Here is an 18,052-nt window from a genome sequence, read left to right as displayed (position 1 = left end):
CAGCCGGCAATAATTTAGCCCTAGCTAACCGGCGCTGCCCAGATGTGCAAAACCGTGCAAACGTGGTTTTTATAGCAGGGGAAATGAAAGAGATAGAAATTAGCCCAAAATGGCCTATAAACTACTAACTTCTGGGCTGGAACCTCTCCTCCAGGGACAGATGGCTGCTCAAAGCTCCCTCTCTCACAGGTGAACAGAGACCTCCTTCTATCCAAGTAAGGTATGTGCAACTCAAAAACTTGTAACACAGCCCTGAATTCAGCACTAGCCTGACAACTGGACTATACTAGCTTAGAAAGGTGGGAAATAAGGACATTTTTTTTTTGAAAAGATAAGGCAAAGACAGTAAAAAATACATTTAAAACAGCTTTAAGCAACTACAAACAGTAAAAAAATACACTTAAAACAGCTTTAGATGACTACAAGCAATCAGAAAAGGTATTTAAACAAATTACCCAATTAACCAGTAAAAAAATCTCAAAACTGAGCCCTGTTCCTGTAGTCTTCAATCAGACAAGTTCTAACTGCACACTCCTGCCACTGGGGTGCAGAGGAACCTTCTCCAAAAATTAGGCCAGGATTAGTGCTCAAGTTATACAAACAAAGCTAGATTCAGCAGGCCTGAATCTAGTTTATGCGACAGCAAACAAGGCACACCAATTTCAGTAAGAAACAGTTCAAATATGCAGGCACTATAAGCCTCTAACCAGAAATTCCCAGCGCAGAAGGGCAGAGTCCAGCCTCTCCTCCCACAAGAGTGCAGACCACAAACCTTCTTAATGTAAAATAACTGGCCTGAAGCCCACGTGCTTAAACCAGAACTAATACACTTTTAGAATAACAGACCCTGAGCCTTCAATCTGCAGTTCCCAACACAGAAGGATGTAAGCTACCTGCCCTGCCACAGCAGTGCAGACCACAAACCTTCTTAATGTAAAACAACTGGTCTGAAGCCCAAATGCTTAAACCAAAAGGCTTAGAATGATAGTTACACCAAGCAGTAATAAAAACAATTGAGTACTTTTAAGATGATGCAAAAGCAAAATAAAGTAGGAAGAAACACAAAAACAGTAAAAGCAGATGAATAAAGTGCAATTTTTTTTTTTTGAGTGAGCAAATGAGATGGGCCCAGGAGGAGTATCCAAATGCAAATTTACAAGAGGGGTGGGCAGTTTCAAAGCCACCAAGATTAACACCAAAACAAAAGCAGGGAAGGTGGGTGGGGAACTAACTGAAAAAACAGAGACACAACTTCCAGCTAGACAGTATTCAATGCAACACAAATAAATCAATTTAAATGCTGTATTATTTGAAAAAAAGTGCAGATAAAGATTTACTTAAATTCATTTATACGTCCAGCTGATTGCAGGTAGGTCTTAGCTGGCCAAAGCTCAGAGTTTATGAAAAATAACTGGGTAGAAAATTTGTCTACGGTGGGCAGACCTTTGTTTGTGGAACACGACTATTCTAACGTGACACTGAAACATTATCTGCATTATGTGCACGTGATGCATACATGGACTGTAATTTCTGGCTATGATAAAGGTGTTTTGTAATGATAAAGTGCTGGATGAAACAAGTGTTACAACAAGACACATGCCTATGCCACTAACACAACCACAGATGGTACAAAATGAGGCTGTTGAGCTAACAAAAATAATATTTCAGAAGAAATAAAACGATTTATAGAGGAGAACTGAGAAGAGACTTTTGTGAATGTGTTGCTGTCCCAGGAACAAGATGCTGGAAAGGCAGAAAGGAAAGTTCTACTTGATGGCATGAACTTGGGTATGCTGGGAATATGCAACATTAAAACAAGGTAAATGAAGCTCTAACCACTGAATATATGTGTGGGCTAACAACGGCCTGAATATACAGTAAGTTACAGTAAATCAGTTTATTGTCAGGTTAATTATACACCAAAGTGCTATATATGTAGATGTAATCAAATTCAACAAATAAATATTGCAAGTAGTTTATGATTGCCTCAAGGTAATTATATTTAATACCATTTATAAGTTAACTATAAAAGAACAGTGGGCACTTTATCTGCCTGTAACTTTTGTTACAATATAAGGAAAAGGTAATCACAGGAACGTATTAGGGTAAAAATCTAATTATAATAAAATATTTAACCATACATAACAATATGTGATTAAGAGAAACACGTAACAATGGAATTTACCATTAAGTGTTGCTTTTATGCTAAGTATCTACATTAATTATGTAATGGAATGATTTTGAAATTGTTTTTCAAAAGTTTAGCAAAAAAACATTAAATAAAAAGTTATATCAAGGCAAAAACATTTATTTAATTTGTAAAGATTTGTTAAAGAGAGAAAAATAACCAAATGCAGTAGTACAGTTCAGTATGAACAGTTGACACTAAACAAAAACAGGAGTTTCTATAAATACGTTACCGAACTTGTTATAAGTTTGAGTTAATTTATTTAATTACAGTTACTGAATATTGTACATTAATTATAATAGTCTGAGTGCATATTTATGGTACATGATGTTAACCAATGGTATAATATGTGAGGAAATGTATTTACATGTTTCCAGATATTTAACGCCGAATATCCTGCATCAGTGCACAATCTAAACAGTATAGCACAAGCAGGCATACTGTTTTGTTATACGTACTACCACCTGTTTCAAGAAACTAATGAAAAAATGATGTCCTTAAATCTGACGTGTAGGTAAATAGTCAATAACTCTAAACAGATTTAACACAGGCTTCATTACTACTTTTATAAGTTCAGTCCTGAAATCCTAGCTCAGTGTACATACACATCTGCTGCAATCCTGTTTTGCATCACCTTCTCAACCTGCTGCTCTCAACACAGAACAAGAAGGGCACTCTCCGTACTTTCACCAGTTACTTTTTAATAGGACAATTCAGGCAGCCATCCTGTTTTGTTAAATAAAGTATAACTTTTCCTGTTTCCTGTATTTTGGGAAAGAGGACAGGGTGTAGTGCAACTGGCAAAGGGAGAACAAAACAGTTTTAATAAGTTGGGGTAGTTAGCTTTATTTATTTATATTTGTTTACTGGGGTAGTGCAGTGATCTCAATGGACCATTAGCAGACACAGCCAAGGTGAACAGGATCACAAAAAAATAAACAAAACATATTTACAGAGAGATACAAAGATATACTAAAAACAAATATTTATACATATTTACAGATTCAAACATTTGCTACAATGTTTATTTCAAGAAAGAGTTAACACTGTCAAAACATGGATGGAAAAATGGAATTATGCTTAGCAGAGCTTTATGGAAAAGATGTATGCATAATGACCGATGGATTATTCTACAGGGATAGCAGCATATCGTTATATAGACAGGTATGAAGACATTCAAAGAGACAAGTGAAAATAGCTGCAAAAAACGATACCATGGGGAGAAGTCACAGAAAAGGTGTGATAGGCATGCATGCAGAGAGAAAAGAAGTAGAAGGGAGAAGACGTGAGAGAGATGCAAAGAGAAGATGAATGTAAGGTGAAGGGGAGATAGTAAGTAAAATGGATGACAGGATGAGATAAGGACGGAAGAAGTAGGGAGACATGTGTGTTAAAGAGCTGCAAGGTTTGTGTAATGTGACCTGAGCGACTGCAGCTGCACTTTGCTTGGGAGAAGAGGTGTTCCTTGTGCTGTTTTCAGAAGTCCGAGTACTTTTGGACATCTTGGATTGAGAGAGGACTGGCGTGCCATAGTTTAGCTGCTAGGATGGAGAATGCACAGATAGTACAATAAAGTTTACTTTTTGGAGTCACTAGTGTGGGTTGAGACTGATATACTCCTGAGATTATATGTGGTTGTTTTACTGAAAAGTTTATGAGTGATAGGGAATAATGTCTCAGGAGAAAGGGCTTTGTGGTGATCCTAGTAGGAGATTAGCTCTCAAATGTACTTGAAGCCATTTAGTTTTGTATTTAGATTGAGACAGTAAAGTTGTAGCTAGATTTCACTTCAGGATGGCTGACCCAGCTATCAGGATAACTATAATATTGTACTGCCTACTCATATACAGCTGAATTATAAATGCCACGGAGACTATACTGTTATGTTGTTTAGGGACTTAAAAATATCACTGTAGTATAAAAGAGAACAGCTGCTGTAGCATAGAAACAAGAATGCTGTATGAATACACTGGAATGACATGATGTGTTTTTGTAAACTTTATAGATATTGTAATTCATGTCTGAAGTAACTAACAGAAATACAGATACTGTTTTAAAAAAAAGTCTGCTTTCTCATTGACTTCCCCATGAATGAACCACTGAAAGAGTGATGACTGTGCTGAGCAATCATTCTCAACTGAGCATCAAAACAAAGGGGTACAGCTGCAGGCCCCTCGCTTGTTTAGATGCCATAAGGCTGATTGTCTGGCTGAATATGGAGTGGACAAAAAGGAGCACTGTCTCCAAGGCATTCAGGGGCAAAAAGCATACTCAAAGCACCAAATGATGAATATGGACCCTCCTCAATGTGGGGATCTCAAGCTTTAAACCATGGGGACTTGAGGTGAGCCTCTATCCTGTCAGCAAATTATTATGATGGGTTAAACTATCAGAATGGGAACTTCACCAAAAGACTGTTAAGGACTGATTACCACTCCAGGGCTCAGCAAAACACTAGCAGATGCTGATTCCTGAGCAAGTGATGACTCTGCACCCACAGACAAATCACTGCCCACTGACATTGCAACACACACATCTTAAAGTAAACATGAACAGTGCAGGGACACAAGCAGTCGGATCTGTGCCCTCTTTAGTGAACTGATGCTCATTTGAGACTGCAGTCTGACACCTCAGTCCCTTTCTTGGCTGGTGGGTTAAGGACATTTATTCTCCTTTATGGTTTTCTGTGTCCAGATGAGGAAGAAGAAGGAGTTACAGGGAAATTATAAGGGTTGATCAAAATGGGGATGGGTTCTGCTTTCTCTTCTAGAAATCATCCACCGAACATCCACCAATTCATGACCACAACTTTTCACTAATGTGAGTCAGAACCAGGATCAGCATTGTGACAGAGGCAGAAAAGAACTGTGAGAACTGAGTGGCCTTTTTCAGTTACCAAATAACATTGCAGCAGGCAACATCAAACGTGCCCACTTAGCATGGAATCTTAAGGAGAAATGCTGAACTGTTCTGGGAGAAAGGCTGCAGCTGGTCAAAAGATCCATTATGGAGGGTCCCCAGTGTTAGATTTCCTATTACCTCTTGTCACAAAACATTAAAGTACAGGGTGTTGCAAGGTGAGAATACAGAAAGCATGTAGTCAAGAAAGGTAAAAAGTATACTTTTTTATTTTATTTTATTAACAGGTTAGTTCCACTGAATTAACCGGAAGAATCCTAGAGGAAAAAGTTCCATAATAGGAACTATTTTTTAAGTTACAGTAAAAATCAAGAATCATGCATTAGTGATGTGGGTCAAAACTGAAGTTCCAAGAAATAACTCACACAGACAAAGCAGCAGAAGTACTTTTCTGACAAACAGTATCCAAAGGTGTAAGATGAACCAACATAGCATAAAGGCTTACAGCTATGAGTAACAAACTGCTAGTAATGTTTTCTGCATAACTGGGTTTGACTCCTTCTGTCACTACTTCTATACAATGTGGCTTTAAGCCAGTCACTTCGTTAAACCAGGAGTCCTGGTTTATCCTTAAAAGAAGATACTTAGCAAGTTTATTCAGCAAGTAAATAGAGCAAATTGGACTGGTCTATACAAGCAAAGAGCAAAAGAAATTGTATTAAGGGCATGAGAGAAGGAATCACGATGAACGTTTTGAGAAACTCCAGTCAGAATTACAGCTTACATGCTTAATTACTTCTGAAGTGCATATGCAGCTGAAACCAGATGTTTACTAGCCCAGTCAAAGCACAGAACAGTTAAGAAGGAGATTAAAATGCCACACAGAAGCAGTTTGCTTCTGAGGAAGTGGTAGAGATGTCAGGGCACAGTCTAACAAATGTCCTGTGGCATACTACACTGATGGACAGTCGGACGTTGTGAAATTCTGTATACATAAAGCAACAGTTCAACAGTTTCATTTCAGCAGTTATGATTACTGAAAGCATCAATATATTACAATGCATACTGTAGCAATAGCCCTCTCTTACAAGCTAGATACACGCTGGGTTACATACGTCTATTTTCTTATTATTAGGTTTTCAACAATACATTTCTAAGATATGAGTGGTAATCACTGGGCTTTTCAGGAAAGAAGTAACAACTTAAACTTGGAACATTTCACTCAAAAACAATAAAAAAATAACACTAACAGAAAATTATGTTTTTCTGCTATTGTTTTTTCTTTGCTTTACATATCAAGTAGGATATTGGTAATATTAACCACTATGAGTTCCAATAGCACATCTGTTCCTGGTTCTGTGATTAATGAATATTTAGGAAGTGTCACTGCTGCTGGGGTCTACTAATGTCTTCTCCCCCACTGATCTTGCAACCGACACTTAAATGTTAACGCAACAGCTCCAACCACTGTTATAGGAAAGGCTGTGAGCCGCCCACAGGGCTCCTAACAGCAGTGCCCCACTACGCATCTTGTGATTCCAATGGCAGGAAGTGCAGGAGACACATTCTGAATGAGCGCAATGAAGCATTTACTTCAGAGTTTAATGGCAAAACTAATCTACTAAAGAAAAAGGTGGATGCTCACAGCTGGTGGACACTGCAGTTGTAGAATTTAAATTCTGTACTGGCAAACATTTCCCCTGTTTCTTTAGATTTCAGACGCAGCTCCACCCCGAACCAATCTGGAATAGAAGAACAAAGTCAGTAAGTCATTTCTTAAAAAAAATTAAAGGATGTATCTAAAGAAAAACCTGTATAATGCATAAACAATGACTACACATTAGGTCTCTGCCAATACAAATGCAAACATTCCATGCATACAAAATAGAAGTAAAACTGATAAAACTACAGGCCCTGGAAAGTCCAAGTTTCTTCCTTCCTACACACTGATTACAGACAACTTGGGGTTCTTTGTTGGTGATAATCAGAAAGCATTTTCAATTCTAAATATATGAGAAGCATTGTGCCTTCTTCATAGGAAATTATCAGATCGAGTATGCCTGAAAAATATCATAATCAGATTCAGTATGCTTAAAATATATAGTATGCCTAAAAAATAGCACTAATCCATATTTGTATTTCTTGCCTTCAATGTAAAAATGTAGTTCTTTTTCTGAATTTCTGAAGATTACAGTCATATCTGCAATGACAATTTTTTCCTAGGTCCTGGGGCAAGGTAAGTAACAACACTAACTCTTTTCCTTATTAATGATGATCTATTTTCAGCAGATAATCATTGAACCTTCTTATCAGCCCTGTAGGCATTGAAAGTCGGAGACGGAGATTCAAAGAGAAATAGATCTGACTAGATGTGAATATCACAATATACATGAAGAGTGAGAACATTTAGTGACCATACTGGATTTCTATTAATTAATTTCATAACCTCACTTACTTTTTTGTGCAATACCTCTTTACACTGTGTCTTGTAATGTTTACCATGGCCTTGTTAATGTAAAGAGTTATAAGGGGTTTGATTCAAACAAACTCCATGTGCAACTCATTGTCAATCACTTAACTAGGGAGAAGTTCCTAAGGCAATTTGTGTTCTTCAGCAGTTCATTAACTAATGGATAAATAAATTAGTGAAAGTTCTTGTTAAGGCCTTCATTCTGAGGTCTGCTCTTGATCCTAAATGGACTTGCATCATTCAGCTTTTGAGCAGTTTAGTTTTTATAATCTAAGGGCTAGAATCATTATGCTGTACCAGTTTTGAGAACTGTAGTTAAGGGACCTGTATGTGCCATCTAACTTGTGTTATCACTAACAATATATAACCAGAGAACTTATGTTTTCTTGAACAATTTCTGCGTTTACCAGGGAGCCAGGTGCAATAAATGGCCTGAAGTTCTTGACTTTTCAGCTTCTACTTTATTTTGTAGTTAAACAGTGGCTTCTTTTAACACACCAGAAGAGTAAACCTTTCCTCAAGTCATCTACTAAAAGCAATGATAACAGATACAAACATTTAATACAAAACAAGTGTAGTAAATTCACACAGTAGCTTACACAATCAAGACCTGTCACTCTGAGGGGAAGTTAGTTGCTTCCAGAGTTTTCTACTACTAACCACTCTACAATATTTAATTTAGTAAATTATTGTCTAGCTTATGACATACTAGTCCCAGTTCCTACATGGATATTTGAACATGCTACACAGGATTTTATATTTATTTACTAGTTAAATGGGTAAATGTGCTGGTTAGTGGACCCTTTTTAGCCATGAACTGAGTCAAAGGCAGAAAGACACAACAATCAAATAATGTGCAATAATAGTACAACATAACAAAAGTAAAACAATCAAGTCATGTTAGTATTGATAACGGAGATACAAATGATAACATGCAAACAACAATTCATTCATATACATTAAGCAGCAAAAAGTGAACACAGTAAAATGAACAGAATTGTTTTCTGCCTGTATCCCTCTTCTTACAGTTTTTAAAAAATGTGTTTCCATTTTCCCCGTCTTTTCCTAAGGCGTTACTATTATCTTACCTTGATCTGCAGGTATGAGAGGGACATCTTTGGCTGCAGGGGAAGTGCAGATGATCTGGTCATCCAAAACTTCACCTTCCACTTCAGTGATATTTCCAAATGCGCAGGTCACACCAAAGGAAAGATCAGGAACGTCACTTGCTACCAGATTGAGCTAAAGTAGAGAAACAACAAAGGCAACATATTTTGCGACTAAAGATAAATAAATAGGCACCAGCAAAAATAAATAAATAAATAAATGAATGAATGAATGAATGAATGAATGAATGAATAAATAAAACAAAAAAGTAGAGTAGGTAAGACTGCAGTCCATGTCTAAAGACGTGTCTAGAAATTAATTACTGCCATTTCAACAATTATTTCCTGATACACATTTTCAATATAAACCAGTAAATCTGTGCAGTGAAAAGAAGAAGAACTAGAGTTGCCTCACTGAAAATGATCTACCAGATGATGGCAGCTTAATTCTGGGAGCTTTTTTATTGTTTTATTTTTATTTATTTACAATTTGTTAACCAGATTAGTCCCACTAGGTAGTGGCCTCTTTTCAGAGGAGACTCAAAGTAATATTTATACTGAATATGGGAAATTTCATCAGGACACAGGGGAACTTCACTATGTAAAACCATGGGAAAATGTAACATGACAAAATTAAAGCTATAAAAAAAAGAAACAAATGGTGTAGTCAGAAAGTAGAATGTCAAGATTTTTTGTGGGGACTGGTAATAGCTAAATTGCCAGTAAAAGGAAATAAGCCATATAAAAAGAAATGTGACAGAATATATTTACATTGTCAAGAAGAAGAAACAGAATTTTGTTTTTTGAAATGTAAAAAACAGTAAAAATGTTATGGGGAAACTATGTAAAGAAGATTTTTTGACGATTTAAAAGAAGTGGATAAAACTAACATGGATATGATTAAATGTGGATATTATAAGAACAGAAATAAAGAATATGTTAAAAGAATGAATACAATGCTATTTGATGTCATATGGGTTATATGGAATGAAGGAATAAATTAAATTATGTTTAATGGTAAATGGATTTTCACAATAATATTATGTAAAAATCATATGCTGGTTATGGAAAAAGGAGTGGGGGCCTAACAGATATGAAAATTTAATATGATTATTTAAACATATTTATATATATATATATTTGTGCACCTGTAAGTATTTGTAAATATGTAAATATTTTGTAAATAAGTGTTATTTTTATACTCTTTTTGCTAAGTACTGCTGGATCTTTTACATCCACTTAAGGTACCACCAATTCAGGCAGATGGGGACTCAGTTTAACGTCTCACCGAAGGACAGTACACTCAGGACTGCAGCACAATCCTGCAGATGCACTTCATTGTCAGTATCAAAAAATTAATCCAACTCCCTGGTATGGGAGTAGAACCCACAGGTTTCTGATCTTCTAGCACCAATGGCAAGTGTATTATCTGTTGAACTACTGAGACAGATACTGAACTTCATAACTCTACAAGCAAATGGCATGTAATAGTATACAGGGCAAGATATACTAGATGAAATGAAGCATTACCTGTGATTCTTACTACCTATATACAAGTACAGTTAGCTTCAGACACCTCAGTTCATAAGAAGTCGCAGCAGTCACAATACAGTCTGCCAGGTAAGTCACGTAATGAGTTGGGAATGCATGATACATTACCAGAAAAGACTAGCACAACCTTGACTTGCACAATATGTGGATTTCTACCAGCCACTTTGCAGTCTGAACCACACCTGAAAGCAAGTACTGGTACCTAACTTGGCTTTACTTGTCACTAAAAGTAGAAAAATAAATTATATAAAATATTTCCTATAACACGGCAGTACAATGAAATTCTTTCTGTGAAACAAACCACAAAAAAAGATATAACATTCTGAGTCCTGGTAAATTAACTGATCAAACTCTCTTTCAAATTTTACCACTTAGAAATAATTTATTAGCCCTAGATGTAGTGGGTTAAGATTACAAGCCCCCAATCAGGGAGCTTACTTAACATAACATTATCCAAGTTGTCACAGGCTCAAAGTTTGCATGTCTACTGATGCAGCTGTATATGGGCAGTGCCATTACTAAACTGCTGTAAGTAAATCTTACTGGAAATACTTTATTTTAATTTAGTGTGATATGAATACAGCAGGGCAACTTTGCAACAGCATTTAAGGGATCAACTGAGGTGAAGAACAGCCACAAAAAAGTAAGAATTCTGCAACTCAAGGAGGACACCTTCAGAAAGTTTTGTTCAGACTTACAGGGAGACTGTGCTCTGATACAGAAATGCTGAGTGGCTTCACAGTCACACGTACACACCGATCAATGTTGTCAGCGAATCGATATCGTTCATCTGCACGCTCACACTTATCTCTCCTGGAACACCTGAGGCAAAACAAAATAAGCACATTCTTGAAAAACATTAATTTATCAACGACTAACCTTAAGTATACAGAAGCATGCCAAAACTATACAGGGAGCTCAATGGTTCCAGAAATAAAAAATCCATACAATATTTAAAACATAGCATCTGAAAATGGGTCTTGACAATAAGTTTAATCACGTGAAGATGTGATGTGCTTGTACTTTTACATTTTTCCATGTTTTTTTTAAGTAATAACTGCCTTGCAAGGCATAAACACCAACCTGCATGTTAATAGGTGGACTTCAGTGACTCAGTTCATAGAATATGACAATAGACTATGAAACCAAGGCAAGTTCACAACAAAAACTCTATGAAGCACAGACGCTTAGAACAAGTACCCATCTTAGTATACATTTTAATATATTTAAAGTATAAAACAGTAAAGGATAATGCAGTACACCACTTGTAAAATTATTAAGCTGAAAAGAAGGTACTGCTATTCATTGGCTGCTTATTTTAATCCTGAGACTTGAGAATTACGGAAACAAAAACTATGGAAGTATAGGAGAGCAATGACTGTGCTGGGTGAGCGTGAAGCGCCCCTCTTGCTGGTTACCATTCCAGGTAGGTAATTAAGATACTTGGAGGTCTGCTGCTGGCTGTGCCATGACAGATGTCACTCACTGTGACTGATGCTGTCACTGGGTAGAGCTCAAATAATGCCTTGGTGTTGGACATTTTCAGTGCTGGAATCTCTGTGGCTGATATTAACATGAAGATATTATGTCTGATGGCAGCATAGCAAGTAAATCCTGAAACACATGATCAATTCTTCTCGACACTAAACCACAAAGCAGCTACTACTTCTCAGAGCACTCTGTATGAAGGGCACTTTATGAAGACATTAATCTTGTATGCAGCAGAGAGAGCAGTTTATGAGATTAGCAAAAAAAAAAAAAAAAAGACTCCATTATGAAGAGTAACACCTGGTCAGAGTAAAAGAATCTCATCTTTAGCCTGCTGCTTTACAAATGCTTAGAGATTCATCAGGTGGTCCTAATGAAAACAGTAGAGTGAACTTGTTAAAATCCACAATGATGAACTGGAAAAGAAATATGATATTACGTGCAGTTAGCTTAGGAACTAAAGGTGCTACTTGAGGCATTTATATGACTCTCTTTACTGAAGAACTCATAAAATCCCACACTTTTTGTCACTGTTCAGTATCCCAACCTCTTATATCATGGAAGTCATTCAAAGTGTAACCTTTCAATCACACAAGCTTCCCTCTGACACAATGTGCAGTCAAGTTTCAAACTCCAGAGGTGATGAATGTGAAAGCACCATTAGGCACATAAGAGCTATGTGTGTGCTGCAGTAGAAAGGTCGGACTCAACATTTTGTTTACTTGGCTCTACCCTGTAAATCCTCAATGAAGTATGTCTTTAAAGTCCCAAAGATGTGATCATGTCACATAAGGTAATATGCAGCCTACAGAACCTTCATTGGAGAAGTGATGCCTAAATTTTAATCTGTTTGTTTTAATATGGCTTCCATGGTGGAATGAAACACCTATATTGTGTCCTCAACATCTTAGTAGATAATATCTTAGAATAGGAACATTATTGTATGGGTACTGCACAGGAAAGACAGGAAATGACTGGCATGAATTTGTTAAAAGACAACTGATTGTCAAACATGCAATAAGTGGCCAACACAATACAGTCCAACCTCTGAAAACCACAGATACTAAAAACAATGGTGCACCAACAACCTTAAATCAAGCTTCAACATGCTTTCAGGGAAAACAGAGCAAATGTTCTGACGTTATTTCTCATTACTCCTCCCAAAACATAATCAGAACAACAAAAAAAGAAAATGCAAATACCTGTTATCCCCGCCCCCAACACACATGCATGTAGATGGCACCTTACTACTTGCATATAACAACTCCAAATTCATAGAAACATGGATACAGGGAACACTTGATGAAACACAGCATGGGTTGTTTCCTCCTTTCTGTACTTCAACAATTTCAGAATAGGTAAATACAACCTGCAGCAGGACTGTTCAGTGACGCATCTCTCACTTCTTATTGCAAGCAATCTGGACAAAGACTGACAAAATGGGAGGACAAAGACCCAAAAATAGGGGCATATTTTAAATATTACTCTTATCAGCTTAGAAAGTCACTAGAGGATTTGTTTTAGCATACATTTTCTAAAGGGGTTGAAGTCTGAAACTCAAATGTATGTCATTATTTAGTGACTTCAATCCTCAGATCATCTCAGTGATTTACCAGAAATCCACAGATTTTATGAGGAACAGACCAAAAATATGAGTCAAAAATCTGGACATTCTGAAAAAATCTGTACAGTTGAGAGGTATGTTCGGTGACCACAGCTTGCAATTTCCAGCAATAGTTCAGTAACAAGGCATTCAGTTAGTAGGAACACTCCCAGGTGATTCACAGATCAGGCCCACAGTGTCTTTTCCCCCTCACCAGAAAGAGATAGAAAAACACTTAACAGAATTACCTCTCCCCCCCTTTCTTCTTACCCTTCTCCAAGACAGATGGCATCAAATCTGACAGATGAAGCCCACCTTACTGGATGGTGTAAGACATATCAGCATTAAGACATGAAACTAGGCCAATTAGATAAGTCTGAGAGCTCCACCCATTAGTATAGCTTCTTCAGAATTATCATATTCTTAAAAAAGTCTCTACACAGCCTAGCAAATGTTTAATTCGCATTATGAAATAAAAAGTATCATTAGCCTTGACTTTTAGATGTGCTTTATTTATTTGCCAGTTTGCAGTAGGAAGTTAATGGATAAGTCATTCATCCAGAACTAACAAAGTAGGGCAAAGCATCATTAGTTTTGCAATGACAGCAAATCCCACTGTTGTATGGTGGGCATTTGCAGCAGCCTGCAGGGACCCATCAGGAATGCATGTACATTACAATTAAAAGGCTGCGTTTAATGTTGAAGGATGGAAAATAAAATAATCATGTGTTATTTAGTGTGGGAAAATGTCAGCGGAATAGGCAAGAAAGACTGTATGTACCATCCTGTATCCTGCTTGTCAGTACACCTCCAAACCGATATTACTGAAAGCATAGTGCTATGATTTTATACCTCAGATTTAACTTTGCTCCTCCTAGATTTATTGATTAAGTTTATAAAGGCAGAGCGGTTTAAGAGTAAATACATTGCTACGTAGCTGCACTAAGTCCTTATCAATAGCTATATGGGGTCACCTACTGTATTCTAAATACTAACAATGGGCTTCTCTTTCTAATCCTGAGATGAGATTTTATTTATGCCAGTCCTAAGACTTTTAATACCTACAGGTTGTGAGTTATACTCAACAGTGTATTTGCAATGCTTCACCTGGATTCTGTCTTAACTTCTAAAAGATACATATATGTCACTTATTCTTTAGGGTCCAGTGTTGATTACAATGTAGTGCTGATGTGATATGATAAAAAAATCTAGAAACAGTATGTCATAAAGCTTTTGCTAATTCAGCTTACCCACATGGACTACATGCACTCAATCTAGCTGTGCATGTGAACGAATGAGGAAAAGAAACAGAGTGACCGGTACTAAATACCAGATTTGGGCCCTCAGGTTTTACTGATGTGGTATACCATAGCAGTGCAGTCTGGAAACATCTATGTTCCAGGTTTTCATGATGGTGATGACATTTAAAATGCAAAGTGAGAAAATGTGGCTGCTATGTACTCTTTAGTCATTTGCTCCAGCTGATCTTTTAAGTTTTTAGACCAGAGAGCACATGTAATAACAGTAGTTCTCCATATGTATTTTTCTTCTCACAAATAATACTGAACCAGTGGCAGTCATGAATTATAACTTGCCTGTGAATCTTTATCCCCCCCCCAGCTGTTACTGCCATGGTGTATTAATTTTATACTGAGAGTCACTGCACCTTTCAGTATTATTTTAAATTATTTATACAGACTCTGCCCAATTAGGACCAACATCTTAACTCACCAGCATGGAAAGTATACAAGTTAAAAAGACCACCAGATGATCAACAATGAGACCCCATAAAGAGGGTCTTGTAATGAAGCCCTGCAGAGATAGCTCTGCCATCATTCAAGATGACATTTGTGAATTTAATTAAATGCTTCATATTAATATGACCTGCATTATTTAGCTTGCCTAGGTTACATGTTCTGTTCTACGGACTTGCAAAGCCATATTCACTGCAATAATTCAGCATGCACTGGTATTAAAAATATCACACTAAATAGTGCTCAGTTGCTCTGGGCTCAATTAATTGACAGCAACTAGCTGTGCATCTGCTTTCCACACTCCAGCCTCCAGCTCTCTCGGGGTGGCACCTATGGAGAAAACTGCATGTCGCAATACAATGTTTGCTATATAGTTTTGTAGCTGCAACTACTGCCTTGTTAACCATGGAAGCTGCACAAAAAAGTACATGCCTTACTATATTCAAGAATGTGTATTTAATAAAGATTATGTGCATTACTAAAATAAGAAATCTCTTTGTAATGCCTTCATAATCTACATATGTTGGGGAAAGGGGTCCTCTTCCACAGAAATTCTGAAAACATCTTTACTCACTGAAGAGTGTCAAAGTAGGCCTGATTGAATGTTGCTGTATAGCTCAGAAAGTTATGGCTAGGAGCTGCTAATGTGCTTCATACTGCAGTCAAGGTTCAGGTCCCTCAATTTCCACTTGGAAACTAGAGGACTCCGAGCAAGTCAATTAACCAGACAGTGATTATATAATGTTCCTGAAAAGAGGCACTTATGCTAAGTGTAGTTATTAGGTTAACGAACATATAAAAGTAATTAAAAAAGTGGCAAAATGGGGACTGCTTACTTTTATTGGGGTGTCTTTTCAAGCACTTTGGCCGCACAGGGGTATATAGTAGCACAGGTGAGGACCACATATTCACAATTTAGAGTGTCATATGAAGTGGAAATCCTGACAAATTGTACGTCAGTGCTGCTAATTTACAAGTCATGCCTGGGTGGGTCAGTACATTTTATTTCTTTTTGTCTCTCACAATGAACTTAATCCCAGGGTTCTACACATTTCCTGCACCACATATGTCCTTTTGTGAGACTCCTGCGATAACCAAAGTTCGGCACTGGCTTTTGTCTGCGTTTTGTTCTACCCTTTTTTTCCTTCCCCCTTGCACTGATGTTAGGTAAGCCATTATCTCAAGGGAGAAAGAACATCTGCAAACATCCACTTGTACCGCCACACTTACCTGCATCCTGTCGAATCTCTCCTTCTGGTTTCCTCTGGGCTGAAAAACTATTGCAAATCTCAAATCTGTCCCAGAAGTGAAAAAGAATACTTAACTACAAATATGTTTAGCTAGCCAACTGGCACCTGGGATGTTAAATGAATGCAGGTCAGTAGCTGTACAAACACAGACATACTTTCTGCACAATCGAGATGGCTACCAGAGTCAACGCAATAGCACACTTTTCAGTATCACCCCAGAGGTATGGTCAGAAAGCAATTTCACAACCAAAACCATGTCATCTACTACTTAAACACCTCCTGAAATATTTGTTACAAAATAACCACAAGATCCAATTACAACTGTGATAGAATGTGACCTTAAACCATGTTCACTGCACTCTGTAACAGCGAAGTTGATTCTGTACAAAGATGTTCTATTACCACGGTTAAAACTTCACGCAATCAGTACTGTATGTAAATACTGCACGAGCACAGTTCAAGGAATCTTGAAAAGAGATCTGCAGACAAGACACCCAATTTAAAACACTCAAAAAATAAAAGCAACACCTTCTGTCACTAAACTTTCCCTTAACCCTGAATCACAAACAATTAGTACAGCAAGCGCTCAACAATGTAGAGTACACAACTACTCTGTTAGTGTGGTCACAGCAGCGACCCATGAATGCAAGGAAAGCTAAAATACGGCCTGTCCCTATCCTAGTGCCCCATACCTCACAACCTCTTAGTGCAAGAATTCTGGACAAAGCCAAAAAAATGGAGGAGATGGGGACACATTTTTAACTATTGCTGCTATAAATAAAAGAAATGAAGTTAGATGGTAGACGTGGTGACATACAGGGTAAAACAGAGTGCTTGGAATACAAATGGATTACCGCTTTTAGGATGGAAAAAGAACCAGGCTTGAATGGTGTTATACATATAAAACCTAAATTAAAACTGCAGAGTTTGAGATAAAGTTTTTGTTATGTATTTTTAGTTTTTGTATAAATCAATTGTTTTATGGATCTATATCAGCATTTCAAAAATGTAATAGTTCGAATCACTAAATATCGAACTGAAATGATCTATTTAAATTTTTGAATGCCAATAAAAAAAAAATACAAAAAAAAAACTAAAGGGTATAGGCAGGGGGGGCAAGCCCCTCTGCACCCCCCACACCCCCCACTACTTAAATATACCAACTCCAAGACCACACTACATTGAAGTAAACGGAAATCTCCCTTTACGATATTGTCGCATTCGATATTGTCAGCGTTCGAGATGCTGATAGGAACCCGCATATTTCATATACTTATTGTCTGCTGTTTAAAATAAAAGACTGAGTATCCTGTGGATCCATAAGGTGTTTTGTAAAATATTACTCTTATAAACTTAGAAAATTGCTAAAATAGCAGATTTTGATTAGCATGCATTTTCTGAAGGATATGAATTCTGAAACTCAAATGTCTGCCAGTATGTAGTGACTTCAATCCTCAATGATTTGTCAGGAAACCAAATGTTTTTTGAGGGGCAAACCAAAACTTGGGATAGTTGAATATTATGTGGTACACTGTCTTATTCTTGTGGATGTATTATGTCCTACTTCAAACGTGAGTGGACCACGAAGGCCATAGCATTTTACAAGAGGTGCCACGATCACATTACCACAAACATCCCTCATCCCAAACAAGAGTTCAAAATGCAGCCAGTTACACTAGTTAGTCCATTCAGCACAGTAAGGAATGTGCTAGAAAAGGAAACATTAACTGTTCTGTTTTTTACATGCTGATGATTCTGACTGAACAAAACAGTCATCAACAAA

At 37.1% G+C, this 18,052-nt stretch overlaps 1 protein-coding gene across 1 annotated transcript in view; it reads right to left on the bottom strand.

Moving 5' to 3' along the window:
• Positions 1-18,052, bottom strand: part of PLXNA2 (plexin A2) — a 1,613,917-nt gene that overhangs the window by 652,470 nt on the left and 943,395 nt on the right. The window contains exons 6-8 of the mRNA XM_044077136.1: positions 10,873-10,996; positions 8,606-8,759; positions 6,693-6,789 (exon numbers count right to left, since the gene is read on the bottom strand). Coding sequence (XP_043933071.1) covers positions 6,693-6,789; positions 8,606-8,759; positions 10,873-10,996 — 375 coding nt within the window. The remainder of the gene's footprint in view (positions 1-6,692; positions 6,790-8,605; positions 8,760-10,872; positions 10,997-18,052) is intronic.

The sequence above is a fragment of the Protopterus annectens genome, chromosome 7.part0 (genome assembly GCF_019279795.1).
Source record: "Protopterus annectens isolate FY-2018-M chromosome 7.part0, PAN1.0, whole genome shotgun sequence".
NCBI classification, from domain to species: Eukaryota; Metazoa; Chordata; order Ceratodontiformes; family Protopteridae; genus Protopterus; species Protopterus annectens.
Note: the sequence above shows the minus strand (reverse complement) of the source record. Positions and strands in the feature narration are given on the sequence as shown.